General features: G+C 40.1%; 1 protein-coding gene across 1 annotated transcript in view; it reads right to left on the reverse strand.

Annotated features, from left to right (window-relative positions):
• Nucleotides 1–11064: 11064 nt before the first annotated feature.
• LOC113448573 (scavenger receptor cysteine-rich domain-containing protein DMBT1-like) overlaps nt 11065–23898 on the reverse strand; it is a 30934-nt gene continuing 18100 nt past the window's right edge. Inside the window, exons 8-13 of the mRNA XM_026719273.2 lie at nt 20179–20493; nt 19224–19538; nt 16408–16737; nt 14329–14652; nt 14105–14233; nt 11065–12716 (exon numbers count right to left, since the gene is read on the reverse strand). Coding sequence (XP_026575058.1) covers nt 12553–12716; nt 14105–14233; nt 14329–14652; nt 16408–16737; nt 19224–19538; nt 20179–20493 — 1577 coding nt within the window. The 3' untranslated portion in view covers nt 11065–12552. The remainder of the gene's footprint in view (nt 12717–14104; nt 14234–14328; nt 14653–16407; nt 16738–19223; nt 19539–20178; nt 20494–23898) is intronic.

Here is a 23898-nt window from a genome sequence, read left to right on the forward strand (position 1 = left end):
AAGAGCTCATGTATTGTTCGTCAATCACTTTCATTCCTCCTCCAGTGCTGATCTTCAAATTTCATCTTTATCTAAATGTCTGTTTGTCTATCCACACACATATAAGCATGCATACACAGATATTTTTATTCATTAGAATCATTATTAGGTTTTTCTTTTGATGGCTGAATGATTGGTGTCTGAAATATTTTTCATCCTTGCCTTCTGCACCGGAGTATAATCTTTTCTGGGAATTTGAATCTAAACAAAGGTACCTGCTTTTTGAAGAAAGGTACTTGGAGCCTCTGAAAAAGTAATACATTTCCTAATATTATTTCTGGATTTTAGCCCTTTGGTATGTGGTGTTCTTTTAAACAGTTGCACACTTTTATTTGATTTGCACTGCTATACTAATTTGCTTTATATTAAGAAACCTATAGTTTCACTGTACTGATCATTCTTGGTGTGATAGAAATGCCTAGATATATTTCTAAATGCACCTCCATTTCCTAGTTTATATATACATAGATGGTAGCTCTGAAAAACTTTCTAGACCTATTGGGGAAGTAATCTACTCTCCTTTTCCATATCTGAGTCACAAAGATTCTTCCAAAATAGATGAAAATGTGATTTTTGTAAAATCAAGAAGAAATACAATCTAGCTGTTATTTTACTTTTCTGCTTTCACTAATATAGTTGGAATTCATGCATTTGTGTTTGACTTCTTGGCTGGGATTCTGGGAAGTTGAGGACATCAAATTAGCGGAAATTATTCTAGGTGATAATGTTGGATTCATCCAGAGACAGATACTACATAGAAGAAAAAAGTAATCTATATATTTTTTAAAAAATCCTACGCCTTTAGAGCTACCTTCAATCACAGATATTTGTACATATCCTGAGTAAACAAAAACATACATTTGTTCTCCCTTTTATGACTTGAATTACTGTTGCTGCTACTCTTTAATTATTTATCTTTTGTAAACTAGGGTCTGCACACTGGCTAAAAATGTACTGCATTATCTATTTACTACATTGTATTGGGCTGAGAAGGAAATGAAAATAAGAGTGTCCGCACCCTTAGTCCTTCAGATATGTAGAATGGAAACAGATCATAAATATTTGCATATTTAATAAGAGGTAAATAATTATTCAATTTCAATGATTCTCAATGTAGAGTCATGGCATAAGTTGCATTTAATTTTCCAAATTTAAAAATTCAGGGTAAAATGAATATCTACATCTAGCTATAATCTCCATATTTTTTTAGTTGAAGGGCATAGTTATAATTTGGAACATAAACAAAATGGTTGCTGGAAAGTTATGGCCATTCACAAAATGGCTTCCCTGAGGAATATAACTTGGTAAAAAGCAATAAGTTACTAGAATGTAACTTAACTTTCCCTCTAACCAGCCTAGAAGATACTTCTTGCTATCCTCATTTCATGTACTAGGGGAAGGCACTTGCAAATCAAATATAAGGTTATGACCATTCATTTTTATTTCCTAAGTATAGGTGGCCTATAAAACTATTGAAATACAGATTAACAGATAATCAGAGTTGGAAGGGACCTTGTAGGTCATCTAGTCCAAACCCCCTGTCCAAGCAGGAGACCCTACACCCTTTCTGACAAATGGCAGTCCATTCTCTACTTGAAAATCTCAAGTGATGACACTTCCAGAACTTCCGAGGGCATGCTGTTCCATTGGTTGATTGTTTGTCAGAAAGTTTCTCCTTATTTCCAGGTTAAATCTCTCCTTGTTCAGTTTCCATCCATTATTCCTTGTCTGGCCTACAGATGCTTTAGAAAATAACTTGACCTCTTCCTTCCTGTGGCAGCCCCTCAAATATTGGAAGACTGCTATCATGTCTCCCCTGGTCCTTCCCTTTAGTAGACTAGCCATGCCCAATTCCTGTAACCATTCTTCATATGTTTTAGTCTCCAGTCCTCTAATCATCCTGGGTGCTCTTCTCTGTACTTTTTCTATTTTATTTTATTTATTTATTTTGTCAAGCGATTATAAGATAACAGGTATAAGTATAAACATAGTTATGAATACATGAAATGAATACATATAAGAAAAATGAAAAGAAACAATAGGACAGGGACGGTAGGCAGGTGGGTGCGCTTATGCACACCCCCTACAGACCTCTTAGGAAAGGGGTGAGATCAATAGTAGACAGTCTAAGGTTAAAGTTTTGGGGGTTTGGGGAAGAAACCACAGAGACAGGTAGAGTATTCCAGATATCGACCACTCTGTTGCTGAAGTCGTATTTCATGCAATCAAGTTTGGTGCAGTTTACCTTGAGTTTGTATCTATTGTATCTATTATTCTAGAGTCTCAACATCTTTTTATACTGTGGTGACCAAAACTGGATGCAGTACTCTAAGAATGTTCTTATTAAGGCTTTAGTAGAGTGGTATTAGTACCTCACTTGATCTTGATTCACAATGTGAGTAACAGACAAGAGCTGGTGAGATCTAATACTACTACTATTCAGTCTCAAGCCAATCAGCCCTCAGCATCACTTATAATGATAATGGGTTAGACTTCTATTCCTTGGATGAAGGAAGAAGGGATCATAAACATATATAAGGTATTCAGATTATATTTAGACTAAGTTAGTGATAGCTAATGTTTAGCTGAAGTTTAATCCCTTAAAATTAAATGCTATGATTTAATTGCAAGGTTCAATGGTGCCAGCCCCCTTTTTCCACTGCCCTGAGCTTAAAGCTGTACAAAATCCTTTGTACAAAATCCTCTATAGGATTCTACTCATGTATATTCAATTGAAAATAGTACTTAAATATACCTGGGATGACTTCTTGATCTCACAGTCCTGATCTGCTGGGTGATGATCCGCTGAAGGAACTCCCAGATTGAACTAGTCAGGAAGCTGCAAGACACTTTTCTAAATTGTGCCAAGTTGGTTTCCAAATAGGGCCAAATAATGTCCATCATTGAAGCTAACAGGACTGTCTATAAATTCTTAAACTAATGTAAACTTCAGAATTGCCACTTGCTTTCTGGCTTATTTTTTTCCACATGTAGAGTTACTGTCACACAGAAGAAAGTGTCTTTCTCCACATGTATTAATATGTTTGTGAAAATTGGCTAGATATAGGATAGAGCATCAGATGTAAATCCTGCCTCTTTTGTAATACATCAACACATACATGTTCAAAAGGGACAAGATTTGGATTGTGATGCTACACCCACCACCTTGTAGATTTTGAATTCTTATATGCTGTGGTGTATCTTACATTGCTTGGGGGGAAAGGTTCAGGGGTTTCTCAAGACAATGCAATCTCTTTTATTGTTATGGAAAAATCCACAGTCTGTAGATGGAATGCTCTGAGGAGACCATCACTTCATCAGCAGTGATGCCTACTGTTGATCAAACAAAGGACCAAAGTGACAGAACAATGACAGAGAATCTAAAGAGCCCTGTGGATGCTTGTCATCAAGAGATAGAAATTATGTCTAAGGGAAGATAACAGATAGCAGATAAACAGATAACAGATAATCAGAGTTGGAAGGGACCTTGTAGGTCATCTAGTCCAACCCCCTGCCCAAGCGGGTGACCCTACACCATTTCTGACAGATGGCAGTCCAATTTCTTCTTGAAAGTCTCAAGTGATGGTCCACCCACAACTTCCAGGGGCAAGCTGTTCCATTGGTTGATAGTTTTTACTGTCAGAAAGTTTCTCCTTATTTCCAGGTTAAATCTCTCCTTGTTCAGTTTCCATCCATTATTCCTCGTCTGGTCTACAGGAGCTTTAGAAAATAGCTTGATGCCTTACTCTCTGTGGCAGCCCCTCAAATATTGGAAGACCTCTATCATGTCTCCCCTGGTCCTTCTCTTTACTAGACTAGCTAAGCCCAGTTCCTGTAACCATTCTTCATATGTTTTAGTCTCCAGTCCCCTAATCATCCTGGTTGCTCCTCAGTACTTTTTCTAAAGTCTCAACATCTTTTTTGTAATGTGGTGAACAGAACTGGATGCAGTACTCTAGGTGTGGTCTTACTAAGGCTTTATAGAGTGGTAGTAGTACCTCACTTGATCTTGATTGTATCCCTCTGTTAATACAATTTAGGATTGCATTAGCTTTTTTGGCTGCTGCTGCATACTACTGGCTCATATTTAGCTGGTTGTCTACTAAGACTCCAAGATCCCTCTCACAGTTACTGCTATTGAGCCTGGTTTCACCCAGTCTATATGTGTACTTTTGGTTTTTCTTGCCTAAGTGTAGGACTTTACTTTTCTCTACATTGAATTTCATTTTGTTAGATATGGCCCAGTGTTCTACTCTGTCAAGATCCATCTGGATCTTAAGCCTATCTTCTTGGGTGTAAGCTATTCCTATCAGCTTAGCATCATCTGCAAATTTGGTAAGTTCCCCTTCGATTCCCTCATCTAAATCGTTAATGAAGATATTGAAGAGTACTGGGCCTAAGATGGAACCTTGTGGCACTCCACTGCTTACTCCCCTCTGTTGTGGAGCGAAGGAACGGACGAGGCTTAGACCAGAGCATACAAGTAACAGACTTTATTCAAGGGAATAAAGGGTTGTCGCGTCTGCCAGCTAACAAGGCAGACTGCTAGCGAACAACAACGGCTGGCTCTGCTCGACAGCCGGCTTTTATAGCCAACTGTCAAACGGAGCCAACCAATGGGAGCTGCTGATGCTCCCGCCTAAACAGCGGACCTGGTTGGGAACTCCAACCAGTCCCAAAGACATAACACCCCTCCCCCCTAGCTGGGTGCATGCATAGTCTTTGAGGTATGATGGTGGACTGCGCTGGCGACCCGAACGTCGAAGCTCAGGGAACTGCTGGTGGGCATCGAGTCCATGGAGCACGGCTCCGAGGCCGCCGTGGTGTCCTCTTGGTTTGGCACTGGATCCTGGGAATGAGATGTCTCCCCTCGTTCGGGCTGGCTCGGCAGAACGTCTCGGTCTGGATGGTCGGTGCTCCTGCTGGGTGGATGTGATGGAGATTCGGGTCGGCAGTCTAGGTCCGTTCTCGGCTCACTCTGTTCGAATGGGAATGTCTGGTCCTCAGGAAACTCCTTCTGGAACCTGGGCGAGGACTCGAGGGCTGGCTGGTGGATTCGGCTCACCGCTGGTCCGGTCATTCCGCCGCCCACGTAGTTGGTCCAGGTGCCTCCGCCACACGCGACCGTCTTCTAATTGTACCCGGTAGGACCTTGGACCGGTGATAGCCACGATCTGTCCTGGCACCCACAATGGATCCCCTGCATAGTTCCTTGCAAAGACTGGGTCCTGCAAGGCAAAGTCTCGCACCTGGCTGTCAGAACCCAAAGGGGTATCAGGGCAGTAATGAGGATGCAGCCTGTCAAGAGTAGTCCTTAAACGTCTCCCCATTAAGAGTTCAGCCGGGATTTGTTAGTGCTAGTGCATGGGGTTGTATGCTGGCTGAGGAGAAAACGGGATAACTTGGAATGCCAGTTTTCCTGACCGAATCTGGCTAGTGCCTCCTTAGCCGACCTGACAGCTCTCTCCGCCATCCCATTACTAGCAGGGTGAAAGGGGGCCGTGAGGACGTGTCTGATGCCCAGATTCGTGACATACATGCTAAATTCGCAGGACGTGAACTGCGGCCCGTTGTCAGAGACTATCGTGTCTGGGAGCCCATGAGTCACAAAGAGTCGGGTCAGGGCTTTGACAACTGCCTGTGTGGTGGTCGTGGGGAGCAAGGCAACGTCTATCCATTTAGAATACGAATCCACGACCACCAAGAAAGTCTTGCCATGCACAGGCCCAGCCAGGTCGATGTGTAACCGTGACCATGGGGCATTGGCGCTTTCCCACTTTGTGGGTGAGGCTGCTGGTGGGGCTGCCCTAGATTCCTGACAGGGTTTACAGGAGCTTACCCACTCTGCGATCTGATCGTCCATCCCGGGCCACCATACGTAACTGCGAGCCAATGCCTTCATTTGCACGATACCTGGATGGCCCTCGTGCAGTACCTTCAGTATGGGCACACGAAGAGTGGTTGGGATGATGACTCTGGTACCCCACAGCAGGCATCCCTGGAGTTTTGATAATTCCTGTTGACGTGTTTTAAATGGGACAAAGTCAACTGAACACTTTGTTTCCGGCCACCCCCTCCCCACCCAGTCCAGAACCTGGGCGATTATTTTATCTTTCTTGGAGTGTGCCGCGATGTCATCTGCAGTCACAGGTAGCTTAAGTTCGTTGACTTCGAAGATCGCGTGCACCGGAGCTGGGTCTTCAACTGGGGTCGGCAAGGGGCAGCGGCTGAGAGCATCTGCGTGGCTTAAAGTCTTACCGGGGCGATAGACCAGCTTGAACGAATAGGCCGCCAGGAACAATGTCCATCTAGTCATCCTGGGGGACAGAACTTGTGGAGTTTGCCTGTCCCCCGATAAAAGTCCCAAAAGTAGCTTGTGGTCGGTAATGAGTTCGAAATGGTGGCCAAAAAGGAATTCGTGGAATTTTTTGACTGCCGCTACTGCAGCCAGAGCCTCCTTATCAATCTGGCTGTAGTTTCTTTCAGTCATGGAAAGGGTCCTGGAGAAAAAGCAATTGGCGCCTCGGTGCCATTGGGGAGTCTGTGACTTAGGACAGCTCCTATCCCGAAAGGGGATGCGTCAGCGGCCAAGACCAAGGGAAGGCGTTGGTTGAACTGAATTAAAACGGCGTCAGAGGTGAGCAGAGATTTGATCGCTTTAAATGCATGGGATTCTTTGGGGCCCCAGTGCCACGGAGTGTCTTTATCTAATAACCTGTGTAAAGGTTCAGCGACTGAAGCTTTGTGTGGTAAGAATGAAGCGTAGAAATTTAATAAACCCAGGAAGGCTTGTAGTTCCGTTTTATTGGTAGGTGTGGGTGCCTCGTGGATGGCTTTTACTTTTGACTCCACTGGGTGGATGCCTGAGGCGTCTAGTCTATATCCTAAAAAGTCCACCTGTCTAGTGGTGATGGTGCACTTCTCCGTTTGAGTTTGAGACCATGCTGTCTAAACTTCTCCAATACTGCCCTAACCTCTGGAGGAGCTGGGGCCTGTCCATAGCTGAGACCAAAATATCGTCAAAGTAGGGGACTACTCCTGGAAGACCTTGGAGAATTCTCTCCATTAGTGACTGAAAAATACCTGGGCCACGCTAACGCCAAATTGGAGGCGTTTGCACCTGAATGCCCCCTCTATGCTACTATGGTTTGTAAGTCTGCTGTGTGGCTGTCGACAGGGAACTGTTGATATGCCTGTGACATGTCTAGCTTGGCAAAAATGGTGCCGGGTTGAAAGTGTGCAATAGGTGCTGGATGACTGAACGGGTATGCGCTAACCTGGAGATAACGGTTAAGTGTCGCCTTGTAGTCAGCACAAATTCTCAAACCACCGTCCTTTTTGAGTGGGGTGACAATGGGGTCTCCCACTTGGCTAAATCTGTGGGTTCAATTACCCTTGTTTGAGAAGTTTGTCTAGTTCCGCGCCTAATTTGGGGCGTGATGGCGAAAGGTACTCACGGAATTTCAGGCGGACAGGAACTGCCTGGGGGTCTACGGAGAAAGAGATGGGTGTGCCATTGTAGCAACCCAGCTCGCTACTGAAAACATCTGAATAGTCAGAGAACAATGTGTCTGCATCAGAAGTTGAGACAGCATGAATCCCTGTTATATTAAGGCCAAGAGAGGGGAACCAATCTAACCCCAGAAGACTAGGGAGGGTACCATTAACCACCACTAAAGGCAAATGGCCTTTGAAGGTTTGGAATTTAACAAGGAACTTGCCTTTCCCGAGGACAGGGATGTTCTTGCCTTGATAGTCTCTCAGAGTGAGGTGGCACTTTGCAGCTGCTTCCTGGTCAGTCTGGGTTGAATCTTTTCAGCGCCTCCCAGGAGATGATTGAGAGAGCTGAACCGGTGTCCACCTCCATGGTACAAGGTTTACCTTCTAGGGAGAGAGAGAGTTTAATCTTATTAGGAGTTTGGGATGTGTGGTTGGCGTGGTAACACGTGTAACAGTCTTCTACTTGCCTTTGGAGGCTAGGAGATGAGGGAAACTTCTGGGGAGGAGCGCGTGCTGCCTGGCAGACTCTTGCAAGGTGACCTTTCTTGTGGCAGTTAAGGCAGCTGGCGTTTCTAAATCTGCAAGATGCCCGGAATGGGAACCCCGCAGGTTAGGCACAAAGGGATCTGTTGTGGGCCACTGCTGTTTCTCTGTCTCGCTCCTACCTGTGGCTGTTTCAGCTGCTTTAGGCGATGGACATCTGCAATTTCAGAGGGGTCAGCTTCGCTCATCACCTCCTCTGAGTGGATGGTGGAAGTGCCAGGCTTTGGCGCGGTGCCTTGAATCTCAGCTGCTGACTGGACGGACAGTTCAGCAGCTAGGGCTTCCTCCACCACTTGGGAAAGATTTAGATCTTTCCTGGCCAGTAGACGTCGTTGGAGTCTCTGATCTCTTACCCCGCAGATGAGTTGGTCAAGAAGCATGTCGTCTAAGTAGTTCTTGAACTCGCATTGAAGAGCGGCTGTCCTCAGGGCTGCCATGTACTGGTTGATGGATTCCCCCTCGGCTTGCTTCCTCATCCTGAACGCGAATATTTTTACTATATTTTTGCTTATTATAACTTTTATTTCTGGTCTGTCTTTTACAGTTATTTTTTTGATGGGTTGAGCTATAGTTTCTTTTTGTGTGAAGACCGATGCAAAGAATGAGTTAAGCAGTTCTGTTTTCTCTCTGTTGCCTGTTACTTCCTTGCTGTCTTCTCTCTTTAATGGACCGACTATTTCCTTGATTTTTTTTTCTTGTTATTTATATGTTGGAAGAAACTTTTTTTATTATCTTTGACTTTTGACAGTGGAAGACCACTGCCCTGCAAGGAAGACTGGTAATATGGAAATATACCAGACACTTTTCCTACCAAGAGACTAAGAACTAAAGATATAAACATATCTTACAGAAATTCTTAGCCACATACCCTAAGGAAATCCAAACCATTTTCAGGAAGCTGGCCCAAAGACCTGAGCAGAGAGTTTCCTGCTAAGGCTGAAAGAAGGCAAGAGAGAACAGCAGACAGTAATATTTATGCCCATTTGTCACAATCCTGAGAACTCCAGTGGCAACAAAGGAGAAGTAATATCTTTGTTGGGAATTAATTCCATGCCCTTACATATCAGTAAGCCTCAATGAAGGGGTAACTAATGTCTGACATGCAAATTTTGGAAGACAGAGCATCAGGGGAATACTCTAGTGAAGAGTGTGGAAATGGGAGGTCAAGGCCGCCTTTAGTATTTTTAGTATTTATTTGATTTGTCAATCTCTTACAGGTATAAGAATAAATTCAAACTACAACTGGCCTTAAATGCAAGCTACTCAACCCAGACAGAATTTTCGTAAGCCATTTTAGAACAAGTCAGCATTAGGATGGGATGAAAGCTTTTATCTGTAGTTTTGATTATGGTCACCAAAGGAAACAAAACAACATGATACAGATGCTACCAAGTCACAAACGTACAGGAAATTTCATGGATGCCTCTAATCTATTTTTAGCAAGCGTGTTCGCTAGCTATAAAGATAATAATTAACAGCCCTAAAGGATTTTCAGTGAACCATGTTGTTGAACTTTTCTGTATTGATCCTAGGTAATCGGTAACCTTATTTTGTGGGGGTGTTTTGAAATGCATTCTCTGAAATGTTTTTAAATGCACTCTCTGAAATGAACATAGTAATCAGCATCACCCTCGCCCTTTTTGGATATTTTTGAAGCAAATGAAACCCAAATGTTTTAAAGTTATTTGATGTTTGGAATCTACATTTCTGTGGTATCTTAAATGAACATAGCCCTTGAATGAACATAGAAGCCATAGCAATGCAAGAAGAACAAGAGTGGGGCTTTGTGCTATCAAAGTTGCCATCTTGACTTTTGTACTCTGCTATGCACCCCTCAGTTTAGATGAATTTTAAAAGCCTTTCAGGTCACAAAGTGGCCCAAAACAAAACAACAAGACTCCCCCCACTCCCCCGAAATTATCAATCAGGAAGAAAAAGTAAGCAAGAGATTCAGGGAGTGAAAAGCCAGAAAGAGGAAGGCAACTGAAAGGAAGAGAGAGAAATGGCATCAGAGAGAGGAAAAGGGAATGCCCCAGTTTATGACAATCCACATTGCTCGCCTAGACTTTGGATTCTGGATCAAATGGGTTATGGAGCTTTACTTAGTATATAATGATCTTCTGGCAGGGAAAGATGGTCAATCAGTGATAGTCAATCAGTATTGTTTGAAGAATTTCAACATCTAAATGCCTGTGTTTCAGACATTTCCTGCTCTTGCTCCCGTAGAAAGAGCAAAGAAAGGCTAATAATTATGCCAAAATCCTAAGACAATTCTGCTGAAGAAAAAGACATTATCCTGTTTCATTATCCAACCCCACTCCTCTTACTAACTCAAGGAAGAACTATAATAGTATAATATCACAGATACCTTGTATTTCAGTTCTAAAATCTTTTCTCTTGAATCCGTTTTTGCTAAGTCTCAGTAGATTTCCTGAAAGGCAATCTTCAGAAAAAGAAAAAAAGCCCATCTCCTCAACAATTAACTTTAAATATCTAATTATGTAAAAGCAGCTAGAATATATAACATTCAATGGAAAGACTAAGGTGAAAGAAGTGGGAACAGATTAAGTGAAAAAGATGGAGTTAGAGAACTACATTTAGCTTGACTGGAAGGGTGCATTACTTTTTAGTACATTAAAGAGTAATTCAGTTGCATTTTTGGACAGGCCCACAGTCAAATTTTAGGGTCCACCAGTTGTACACCTTTATTTTTTGAGACAAACTTTTGGATTGTTGAAGGGATTTCATCAGTTACATTACATCTTAATTATAGTTTTTTTAATATTTTAAAAAAGAATTAATTTCAAGTTAGTGAATTTCAAATTAAAATTCCTGGTTTCATGGTTGTGTTCTTTAAATAGATAGAAGGAACATGGTCCCCTCTTCCCTTCAAACCTGTGTCCCATGCTTGTGGATTGAAAATTTTCTCTTCACACACCTTCTTAACTAGGATATCGACAGCTTATTGATGGACACTCTTCCTTTTTCTTTGGTTTATTAATGTTTATTAATTTCCCCCAATAGTGTATTTTTTATACAACAAGAAATTTTGGTTATACAGATTGCTCCTAGTAGAAATGCTCAGAATGAAGTTACATAACAAATATCTATGTAGTTTAGCTTTAAATGTAAAATTCATCTAGATTACCATAAGCAGCTAAACCATTTCCCCCATTAGACCAAAGGTTAAAGTAGGGAAAATTATAAATGGGAGTGAAGTTTTAGATAGACATACATGGGATGGAAAAGAAATTATGTACAGATTTTAAGGGATATAAATGTTATTATTTGTAAAAATGGCCCCTGGTGCAGCTTGAAAGCATTTGCCTTTCTCTGTCTCATCCTTCCAAAAATGCACAAAAAGGAGAATATTTGGAAAAAATAAATTCAGAAATGCCCATTTTGAGGCAACAAAAATACAATTTTCTTGAAGATGAAATTGGCTTGACAACATGGATATGTCCATGCTGGTTTTTTTTAATAGTAATACTGAAATGGTTTCTTATTGCTCTCTTTAAGAATTAGCCTACATCGCTGAAATTTCCTGGTAGTTTTTCATCCAATTGATATTACCCTTAGTTTTGTGAGATCAAATAAGGTTAGCTAAATTCTACCACTAAGATAACTGAAAAATTTGAGGAGTTGGATATAAAAAAATGCTATTTATAATTTAGAAAAAATATACCCAAGTGAAAGCTAACAAGGAGGATTTTAAGAAAGTTGTAAACATCAAATGTGCCTTGTCTAGCATTAAAAAAATACAAAGAAAATTTTGGTGGAAAGTAAATAAGTTTTGCACATCCCTGACACCAAGATGGACCCTATTCAGGTTGATTTGTTTATCCTAATATGCTTCAGGGATTGTCTAAACCTTAAAGGTCAGTTAGTTCAACCCTGCTTGTATTTCGATCTGGATTTGTAGGAAAGTTGATCTAAATGTGTGATATAGGATTTGTCTACACCTTGTACAAAATCTGTACTGTCTAATATTTTTTACACTGAGAGGTACTTCATCCTGTTTGTACGTTGGCTTTTTATTATTTTATTAGGGATTGGAAGTATAACTTCTGGATCTACCTTTTTAATATGCAGCAAGTGTGGTCTGTGGTGGTTCTAGTGAGGATATTAAGTCAAATGTTACATACAACAAACAATAATGAAAACAAGGAGTTTGAAAGCAATTTCCCAAAGCCCCATCTTGTAAGAAAACTAGCATCATGGATATTTCTAAGTACATCTATGTTGTCTTCAATCCTTGCCTAATTACTTCAATTTCTGGGATAGTGAGGATAGTGTATGGTCAATCCAAGGGATACCAGCAAAAGAGTCAAGTTTCTAAACATTCATGCTAACAACATGAGAACTGGTGACATGGTTATGCCATCCTGTGAATGGATCACAGGATGACCAATTTCTGATAGTTTGCTTCTGTTTATCCTAGCACTTAAGTTTTTGTCCCTTCCCAGTCTGTCAGTCAGTGGTGCTTGCTGAAGGATCAGATGAGGCTTTCACAAGGCAGATGGTATCCCCTTCAGGGTCCCCTTCAGAGGTGATTTGTTCTCTTCCCCGACTATACATTTCTCGAAGGCCGTTAACCATATTTGACCCAACACTGATGTTTTCCATGAATGGCTCTGCAAGAACAAAGAAAATTGTTACACACAGCTTCTATTTCGATTGGATCCTCTTTTCTTCTACTTGTTTCTTCATACATTTTAATACTGAACTATTTGAAGCATCCCCTGGTCATGTGACCATGATTTACAATCTTTCTGTAGGAAACTGGTGTTTATTTCCAGTTTCCAGCAAAAAAATACCTTATAGCAAATAACGTGTGCTTTTTTTAAAAAAATGACCAGACCATTAATAACTGTGGCACTTGCTTTACGGCCGCTGCAAAAAAGGTTGTAAAATTGGGTGTGGTCACATGGTGACCTGCTTAATGACCATCAGACTTAATTATTGTAATTGGCTCAATTAGGGCTGTATATCTAGGTGTATTTGTATATTTTTTTCATTTAGAATCAAGTTCAGACATATTGGAGCATGTCAGAAACAGACGTCATCTTCCATTTTTTCCTCTTACATTTTCATATTAGAGAATTTTGTGATTGTTATTGGTCTGAGCCTCATGCTATATGCCTTCAGACTATCTTCCCTTAAAGACCATGGAACAGGGCTTATATACCATATTTTCAGTGTATAAGACGCACTCTCCCCGCAAAGTGGGTGGAAATGTATGTGCGTCTTATACAGCAAATGTTGCTGAAGTCCCGCCCACCCACTGCCCCACCCTTTGGCCTCTGCCTCCCAGCAATTTGCCTCCTTGCAGCAAATAGCAAACAGCCTGGTCAGCCTCAGCACAGCCTGATTAGCACAAGCAGCTGATTGTCATTTGGATTGGCCTCCCACCATAGCCTATTACCATCTCCCTGCACCCCATTTTCAGCCTCTGCATTCTGTTTTTAGTCTCCAAGTGTCCCATTTTTGGCCCATTCTGATCCCTGCCTCCTGGAATGGGCCGAAACAGCTGATGTGCTGAAGCTGACCACACTTTTGCTGTTTGCTGCAAGGAGGCAAATTGCTGGGAGGCAGAGGCAGATTATTTTTTTCTTGTTTTCCTCGCCAAAAGCTAGATGTGTCTTATACTTCGGAGCATCTTATAGTCCAAAAAATACGGTAGCTTCAGATGTTAAATTAGCCAGTGACTAACAGGAGGCACTCTGTGATCAGATTCATCCATATTGGGACTCTTCAGGCATAAGTATTCTCCAAGGATTTGGGTTCAAATCTCATTAAAGGGTTGAATGAAGAACATCTAATATGGAGGATGCCTACGCCAGAAAATGTCCAATAAGGACAAAAGATATAGTGCCTTCTACTGATCACTAGCTAATACAACATCTATAGGAGAAGACTTTGTCAGCTATTCTGCAAATAGTGAACCTTGTACATAAGCAAATAAAATCTGGGATACCCTGCCAAGTGATCAAGTATTGAAAAACTGTTGTTAACTTCTTACCTCGTCTCTGGTTGAAAGGATTCAGTGCAGATAATTTCACTCCCTTTTTCCATAGGTAAAACAATAAACCCCCAATGAGTAAAACAATAGCTAGCAGAATCAAAATGACTGCAGTAGTTGCACTTGAGCCTGGAAAGTGGGCAAGAAGAAAAGTCAAGAGTAAGAGAACTGCAGTATTGTTCCCTTCCTGATCATAATTCCTAAAATTTGGACAGGATGTATACCTGGCTGTCTTTCACATACAGCTCCTGCATACGAGCCACAGATGCACTTCTTTGCACCTGTGGTTGCGGCTTGGCACTCAGCAAGGGATGATTCTGTTCCTTTACATTTCACATTATCCAGAAACGCTGGGCCAATACCCATGCCATATTCGTTGCCCTTGGGCACAGACAATGCTGAACCACAGCCCAATTGTCGACATATCACTGTGGCTTCATTAAGACTCCAACCTGAATCCCCAATAGAGAGCCAGGAGCCATTATAGTTCAACTCTACTCGTCCAGTACAGGCATTGGGGCCATTTGCTAATCGTATATCCAGGGGACCTAGAAAACAAAAGAGAGTCATTCACACAACTTGATCTTCCAAACTGATATGGTGTGTCCCAGTGCTCATTTCAGCCGCAATTAAGATTTTTGAAATATTTGTTTTCCTCTCTAGCATTCTAAGAGAATTTAAGAGAATAATAGAATTGGGAGGGACCTTGGAGATCTTCTAGTCCAGGGTGTCAAACTGGATTTCTTTGAGGGCCAGATCAGCATTGTAGTTCTTCTCCACAGGTCGGTTGGTGGGGTGGGGGGAGACAGGACAGATATCTCCTACAGAAACCTGATGGCCAAAGCTGGACGTGGGGGGGGGCTCACGCACACCCCACATGCCCCATTTTCAGCCTGGATGGCCTCCTGCAGTACCTTGCCAACCAAAATGGGGTGCTTTCTAATTTGAATATATGGTGCAAAAGACTATGATTGGCACAGTTTTGTAAGAAACGCTTTCATATAAATTCACCTAATTCATTATTCAATTACAAAATGGAAATTAATACTGAAAACATCTAATCAAGCAACAAAGCACATCAGGCAGCATATACACTTTCTTAAAGTTCATTTAAAATTCAAGTTGGAAGATGTTAGTAAAATAGCTTACTGGGGGTTTTGTTTTTTGTTTATTTGCATTATGTTTAAAGCAACTTATTAAGTGAAACTAACAAATTGGGGACAGGAAGAGACCTTTATATAATACTACAGAACATTAGTGCAAAACTTTTGGGGGGGCAAATAATTGGGTGGGGATAGAATAGAATAGATAGAATAGAATTCTTTAATGGCCAAGTGTGATTGGACACACAAAAAAATTGTCTTGGAACAAATTCCAAATAGAACAAATCTCATTAAGTTGCATTTAATTAACTTGAACTACAGGATAACTAGAGAGTAATCATTTGCACAATTAGCCTCCATTTATTTAATTAGGTCTTTTAATCACATAATTACAATTTAGTAGTAAATTTAGAAAGTTGCAGCTAAGGCATCACGATGCCACTTTGGGCAAGGCTGTGCATCCATTCTAATGTATTTAATGGGAAAGGATAGATCCTTGATTTATGCTTGGTTCACACCAAAAGAAAAAACTCAGGAAATTTCATTTCCACTTTAAAGTAACCACAATTCCCTGCTAAATTTGGAAACTATGGTTTGTTAAAACAGACCAAAACCCAAAGCATAGTTTGCTATGACTTTTTTTTTTTTTTTGCAAACTAGTTTAAAGGGGAGGAGATCTGTTAGGCTAGGTCTAGCCCACTGATCAAAAGGAGTAAAATAAATTGCTTTAGTAGGTTTGCTTTTTTGCATGTACTTACTAAGCCTTTAAGTGAGGGCTAAGGGATGGGGTGGCATATCAGATTTGCTTTGAAACTCAGAGTGCTCCATTTATATCCTTGTGGGGAAATTTATAACTGCACAGACTTTTGTACATAATGGAAAATCTGTAGTTACATTTAAATTGATTTAAATTTCTGGACAGGCATATTAATGCAAAGGAACTATTGCCTTTATTGAAGAAGGATATGCAATAACAAACTAAAAAGCTGTAGGAAACAAAGATATGTATGTTGTTTTGCTCTAGTTCATCCGCCTTCCATATTGCTTTCCATTCTCCATATTTTCAACTGTGCATTTCAGGGTAAATACAACACTGGAACATTTAAAGGATTTGGGGGGCTTTCTTTATCTCAAACTGAAGTTGCACACACCAACAATATTAAACTTTAAGCTACAAGCATTCCTCCATCTGTAAGTTACCTGAGCAAACTGCACCAGCATCTTCTGCATGATCACAATCATGCTCTCCTACGGAACGTCCTCGGCAATCTTTGATTGACATTTCTGTCCCAGTGCAGTTCACGTCATCCAAAAAAATAGGGCCAGAACCTCTTCCAAAGTGGGCCCCAGACAGGGATTCCAAAGGAATACCACACTTTAACTGCTTACACACCACAGCTACATCTGAAAGGCCCCATCCATCATCACACACAGTTCCCCATTGCTGTTGGTGGTAGACTTCAACCCGACCTGCACAAGAGTTTGGACCATCTTCCAATCTTATCTTCGCCACATTGAGGGTGAAAGTGTCTACAGAATAAACAGATTTCATACAAATTAAACAGTGTGTTAAGGCTTTCAATCCACTCAGATAGAGCTTTCTGCCCTCTCCGCAGAAAACCTTCCTGATTACCTCCCCTTATCCCAAGCACATGACAGTGCAAGTACAAAGTTTAGAAAGACTCTCCTCTTATTCAGAATAGACTCATCTCTTCTTAGAAGACCCCTCCCTACTCAATTGCCTCAAAATCTTTTAGGCATGCTATTCCCACACTGAAAAAATCTGGAAAGCCACTAGACAGCAGCATCTCTTCATTATCATGTAATAGTTACCCAGATGTTTGCAATTCTCTTTACCCTCATTCTGCATGAGCTGGAAATTAGTGGTGGAGGAGAATCAAAAGCGAGAGAAATCAGGCCTTAGCAGATGCCAGGGAAGCATTCAGGGTCTTTCACCAGCAGCAAAAACTGGGGCAACAGCATACTGTCCCTGTCCTATTGTTTCTTTTATTTTTCTTATATGTATCCATGTATTCATAACTATGTTTTTACTTATACCTGTTATCTTGTAAGCAATTGACAAATCAAATAAAATAAATAACAGGAATAGCAAGAGAGAAAGAACTGGGAGCAACAATATTCCTTCCTCCCTCCCTCCCTCCCTTCCTTCCCACTCATTTGACAATGTTCCTATTGAGGCCCAGCACTCCAGGTAATCACAAGAAATGGCAGTGAAGACATATCCTATTTTTTTGCTTTCACATAGTAATTATCCACATTTTTGTGGCCCAGATGTAGAATTCTTTCCCTGAGCAAAGATTTGATGAAGGTGTAGGGGAAGGGATAGTGATGGAGACTTCTTGTATCTAGGCTCTAAGGAGTCTAGCTTACTTGCCTTCACTCTATTTCCATCACTGCCTGTATCTAGCAACTTACTAGAACATTAGGACCTTTGAGAAAAAAAGGAAATTGTAGGTTGATCCTGTCTGTTAGAAATGAATGCAAGGAAGATATAGAGCAGGAAAAGCTCAAATTTGCCAAGAAACACAGCTGAGCTAATATGGCAAAACAGTTTCCATTAATTGAGGCAACTAACTGGGGTCAGTTTGTTACCAATATCTTTGCATCAGAAAGCTCAGTAAAGGATTAAACTGACATCAGGAAGTCTTAAAGGAAGATGTTAAACACAGTTGCTGACAATGATTATTCGTTCTTTATAGTATGCAAACTTTGTATCTCTTATGAATTAAGAGTGTCCAGCCTAGGTTCCACCCCAATTTGCAATCTCAAAATACTACTTCTTCCAAATAGAAAATTTGGTAGTAAATGTATTGTGTTTTCTTGGAATTCATATAGCATAGGCATATTATACATCTGTAGGACTTATGTAGGACTTAGCATGCTTAAGAATTTTTTTTAAAAATGCCAAGTCTTGTGAGATCAATGCCATGCTGACCTGAGTTGAAAAGTGATAAGCTGGATTGCTAAAGAAAATAATAAAATTTAGTAGTGTTGCTTAAGATAGAATCAGGTACAATTGTCTGGAAGTTGAGTCATGGCAACTAGAGTTCTTTTCTTATTGGTTTGAAATGTTTAACCACTTATCCAAGTAATTTCTTCAGTCTGAGCAAATTGGTTAGGGGGACCTCATATATGTCCTCTAGGGAGGTTTCATTACTTCCCTTATCCAGATAGACTCATTAGGTGACTAGATAGAGTCGTTGGGGTGTAAGTGTTCCAACTCCTAAACACTTTACCCTAGGTGATTCCTTAAGTGTAACTTCCCTGATGAACCTTTGAAGTGGTTTTAATCCTCCTGAGAACTGATGAAAGAGCAGCATGAAAAAGGGGAACAGGTTGTATCTGAGGCCTCCACCTCTATTGAGAAAAGAATTTTCCTCTCTGTCAAGATGTGAACATTATTGTCCTCAAAACACAATAGACAATGGACTGCAAAAATATCAAATTAAGTCCAAGACCTTGCCCAAAATATCATTAGAAGCAAAATCACCAAACAGAGGCTTCAAGTGATATGTTTCACGTGATACTTTGCCTACGTCATGCGAGCTGACTCACCTGATAAGTCAATCATACTAGGAGTGATCAGCCAAAAAAGGAGATGGGGAGATCCCAGTTTCTGCTGGCTGGACACTATAAAGGATTACACTATAAAGGATGGTCATAGTGGATCTGAGGGAGCTAGTGTGAGACAGAGGAGAATGGAGAATGCTAATCCATAGACTAGCTAAGGGTCAGACATGACTGAATGGTTGACAACAATGAAAGCCAGAACTTTTTCTGAAGTATGCCCCAAATAATATTTCTAAAACAATGCCACAATTTGGATGCTTATAACACTTACTGTATATCTGGAAGATCCTATTTGCCATTTCATACCAATCTCCACTGCTATTAGTTTACCCCCTTTTAATATGTTTAATAAAGCTATGTGTTATGAAGACTTAATCACTAATGCAAAAATGATCACAAATCATAACTTTGCTATCATGAATTACCTGAACAAATAACACTTGCATCCTGACCATGAACACAGTTATTTGTCCCCTGGGTATTTGCTCTGCATTCTTGAAGGGTATTTTCTGTGCCTTCACAATTGACATCATCCATCCAGATGCGGCCTGATCCACGCCCAAAATGAGCTCCTTTTGGAGCTGATCCAGCACTTCCACAGCCCAATTGCCTGCACACAACGTCTACCTCTTTTAAGTCCCAAGTCCGGTCACAGACTGTCCCCCACTCATCACTCCCGGATGTTCGAATCTCTACTCTTCCACTGCAGCGATTTGTGCCATTGACCAGTCTGAGATTCTCTGAAAAAAACAATCGAAGAGATAAATGTATTAGTCTCCTAGAAAATGTGTTTTAAAAGATCAGGATGTGAATAAAACTTTTCATGAGAGCCAAAAAAAGCATGTTTCAAACTCAGCTGGACCTACAATGCTCTTCAGAAAAACCAGCAAGATCAGAACAATTGAGAGAGATGATTTGTTTTGTAAGCATACACTTTGCTTCAGATTATGGAGATACATCAGTATTTTTTTTACATACCACTCTTTCTAGAAGTTAGAGTTACCCTGAGGTTAGATGGGTGGCCAATAAATTTTATAAGTAAATAAAATGACCTCCTTTTCCTGTGGAAGAAATCATTATTGCCTGGCAAAATAAAAGAGACAGGACTGGATAAGATCAAATACCAATGTAGTCAATATTCTATTACACACAGCAGAGAAACAGATGCCCTTGTGAAATCTATATGTAGAACAACAGTGTAATGCTCTATTACTCCTGCTTGGCTTTATTCTGAAGATTTTGGTGGAGAACAATTTACAAAGTAATTCTAACCAATAACTTCTCTGAAGATCAGGAATTGTTGAAGATTGAACATCAGTCTGATTACCTGTCCTTGTGTTTCTTTCTCTTAGTATAGAATGCATATTCAAAACCAGTTACCTGAACATACAACACCAGCATCTTCCCCATGGTTACAGTCATTAGTTCCCCAAGGCTTGGCCTTGCAAGAAGTAAGGGAAGTTTCACTTCCTGTACATTCAACATCATCCAACCAGATAGCATCATTTCCTCGACCAAACCGAGCTGAACGAGGGGCAGAAATGGCTGATCCACAATCAAGGTATCGACACACTACAACAGCTTCATTCAAGTCCCAGTTGTCATCACAAACAGTCCCATACTGCTGGAGATGAAATACTTCTACTCTCCCGGTACACCGGTGTGAACCATTGACTAGTTTGAGCTCCACTGGGTCTGAAAAGGTAGAAGATATTATCAGAAGACCATTGACATTGAAGAAATTCCCCACAAACAACTTTTATAACCTTTGACCACGTTGTCCCAAAATTCTAACAATCCTTATATCCACTAAAAAAATTTTTTGGCAAGGGAACATGTCAAGGAAGTCTGCTACAGACTGAGATAAGCACAACTTATTCTGACAAAATTTCATTTTTCAAATATTGCTTACCTGTAAGCATACATGGTAGAAACTCTCATTATAAAAAAAAAACAGCAATTGTGTCTGGGGGTGCTTATTCTTTTTTAACCTAGTAATTATCTCTCCAAATATATCCTGATTGCTTTAGATTATTTTTTTCTAATCTAATTGGAAAATAATCTACTTATATTTTCTAATCATCTTTAGAATAAACTGGATCATGTTCATCTTTAGAATAAACTGAATTATGTTCAGCATAATTCTTGTTTGTTTTTAATGAAAAGAAGGGCTAGGAATGGCATGATAGCAGTGTTCCAAAGGGGTGCCATAAGGGGGTGCCTTATTTGTCCTCTCTTATTTGCCTTATTTGTCCTCTCATTCTTTTGTTTTTACAAAGAGGGAGAAATAAGGGTTTCCTAATAACTGAGAATAAAAAAAATTGTTGCCATGATGTGGCCATGTTGTAAAAAAAGAGTTCAGAGAACAGCAACAAAGATGATTATGGGACTGGAGCTTAACTTATAAAAAATGGTTAGAGGAACTGGGCATGGATAGTCTAGTGAAGAAAAGTTCTAGGAATGACATGATAGCCATGTTCCAATATCTCAGGGGCTGCCACAAAAAAGAGGGAGTCAACCTATTCTCGAAAGCACCTGAAGGCCATACAAGAAGCAATGGGTGGAAACTGATCAAGGAGAGAAGCAACTTAGAACTAAGAAGAAATTTCCTGACAGTTAGAACAATTAATCAGTGGAACAACTTGCCTCCAGAAGTTGTGGATGGCCCCACACTAGAAATCTTTTAAAAGAGATTGGACATTTGTCTGAAATGGTATAGAGTTTTCTGCTTGAGCGGGGGGTTGGACTAGAAGACCTCCAAAGCCCCTTCCAACTCTATTGTTCTTGTTTTTCAGCATCAGATTTTCATTGTTTCTGACTGTTAGGCTTTGGGTTTATGGTAACAACCCACTGTTACTTCTCCTTTCTTTGTAATTTAGTTATTATTATCTATCATTAAATTAAATGTGACTTTGTTATTATTAATTATGAAGAACAATGATATTATTTTTTGGTTGCTGGCCACTGGAAGAACATTACTGAAGATTGTCCTCATTCCTCCTTTCTTTTCTTTGCTGGGAGCTTGTAAGGCGATAGATAGATTGCAAGATAAATAGATAGATCAATATTTTTCTCAGCTTAATAGAAGGAAAAGCTGAGCAGAAAAGTTGTCTTTTTGACAAAAAGCCAGGTTGATCTTTGTGAATATAAAACTGTAAAACCTTCCTCAATCATTATGCCAGTATCGCAGTAAAAAGTTTATAATCATTATTGAGTAATGAAATTGATCTATAATTTTTCATCCTCAAGACATCTTGACTCTTCTTTGCTAACAGTGCAATGTTACTTTCTTTCTAAGTTTGAGGCGCCATTGCTCCCTATAATATACTATTCATTATGTTTGTAGGAGTTAGTCCTCAAAACATTTATAGTATTAATTTGTGAGACTATCTGGGCCTGGTCTTTGCCTGTTTTTATTTGTTTTTTAATAACTTCTGATATTTCAAAGACAGTTGCTGGTTTGTTTATAAATTGCCACTGAGCTTGTGAGAGTTTAATGAAGTGTTGCCTTTATAAATAATAATCTATTTTTTGCATGTCCAGTTCCTGTTTCTTGTAAACATTGCAGTAGAAATTATAAAAGGACTTTTTAATGAGGCTAATGTCTGTCTTTACCATGTTGCCATATTGGATTTTGTCTGTTTCTCTTCTTTCCAGCCAATTAATTTAGTCAAAAATTTAATCATTCTCGGTCTAATGTTTTCTCCAGTCATTTCAGGAACTGCTCGAAAGTTTGGTTTTCTGGTGGAACTCTAGTTGCAAGAAAGCAAGCAACCTCTGAAAAAGTTTCATCATTTTGAATAATATTTCTCTCCCTCTGTCTTTATGATATTTTGTGGAAAGACTATATTTGCTAGAGAAGGACTTTCTGCCTACCTTCCTCTTTTCCAATAAACACACCACTATGAAGATCCATCTGAAACCTTTTTTATTCTACACTTCACAACTAGTGGAAACCAATTTTTACACATTTAGCTTTCCTACACCATCGACTATTCCCAAGGAGCACAACCCTAAGCTGCATTTGCTTCTAGTTGTTCCTACTTAAATTCATGTTGCATTTTTCAGGGTGGGGGATAGAAATGACAGGGAGTGTGAATCTTCTTTGTTCTTTCCATTGCTTATGACAGAAATAGTTCTGCTTTCAAACAAATAAACACCTAGCCAAGAGAACCATGTGTTCTGTACTATGGAGTTGGAAGAAAGCAAAACCTGGCTCTCCTGCCTGATCAGTAGTCAGATGCAGAGGTGGTATTCAGCAGGTTCTGACCAGTTCTGGAGAACCGTTAGCGGAAATTTTGAATAGTTCAGAGAACTGGCAAATATCACCTCTGACTGGAGATTTTACAGTATCCTTCCCCTGCCACGCCCACCAAGCCCACAGAACCGGTAGTAAAAAATTGTGAATCCCACCACTGGTTAGATGAGTTGTTGTTGTTTTTTGCATTTTATTCTGTGTTTCCATTCTTTAGTATCTAGAATGTCAGGAGCTGATATGGTCTGATGTAGATAATATGCTCATTATGGTGGGTCATAATATAGCTTATTAGTTTTCAACTTAATGCAATGTGTGAAGTCGGTCACCATAACTTGCAAATGATTCATCATGTGTATATATCAGGGGTGTCAAACTCGCCACCCACAGGCTGGATGCTTCATGTGTTGGCCCCACTCCTGTCCAGTTTAGCGAAGGGGGGAAAAGTCCCGATAGATCACATGATGCCGCCATGATGATGCAAGTTTGACACCCCTGGTATATATTATGTGAACTATAAGAACTCTGGGTCATTTAACAAACTACTTTTTTAAAAAAATACCCTTATAATTGTGTGATTTGAAAATCTGTAACCGTAAAACTCCAGTCTGATTTACTAAACATCAGAATGAAGCTCTCTTCACCCTCTCTGATAGCACGTTGATGCTCAGCCATGAGTTTATTTAAAATGTGCGAGAATTGCTTGTCTTTCTTGGAACTACCTTCTTGGAGGTTAGAGGAAAATCTTGTAGATTAGCAAAAATATTATTTCAGAAGATTTGTATTTTATGTTTCCTCCATATTAAATGTCATTTCATTATAGATTTAGATTAGAATTTATATTG

The sequence above is a fragment of the Pseudonaja textilis genome, chromosome Z (assembly GCF_049901715.1).
Source record: "Pseudonaja textilis isolate UNSWEBS1 chromosome Z, rPseTex1.2, whole genome shotgun sequence".
In the NCBI taxonomy this organism is placed as follows: domain Eukaryota; kingdom Metazoa; phylum Chordata; class Lepidosauria; order Squamata; family Elapidae; genus Pseudonaja; species Pseudonaja textilis.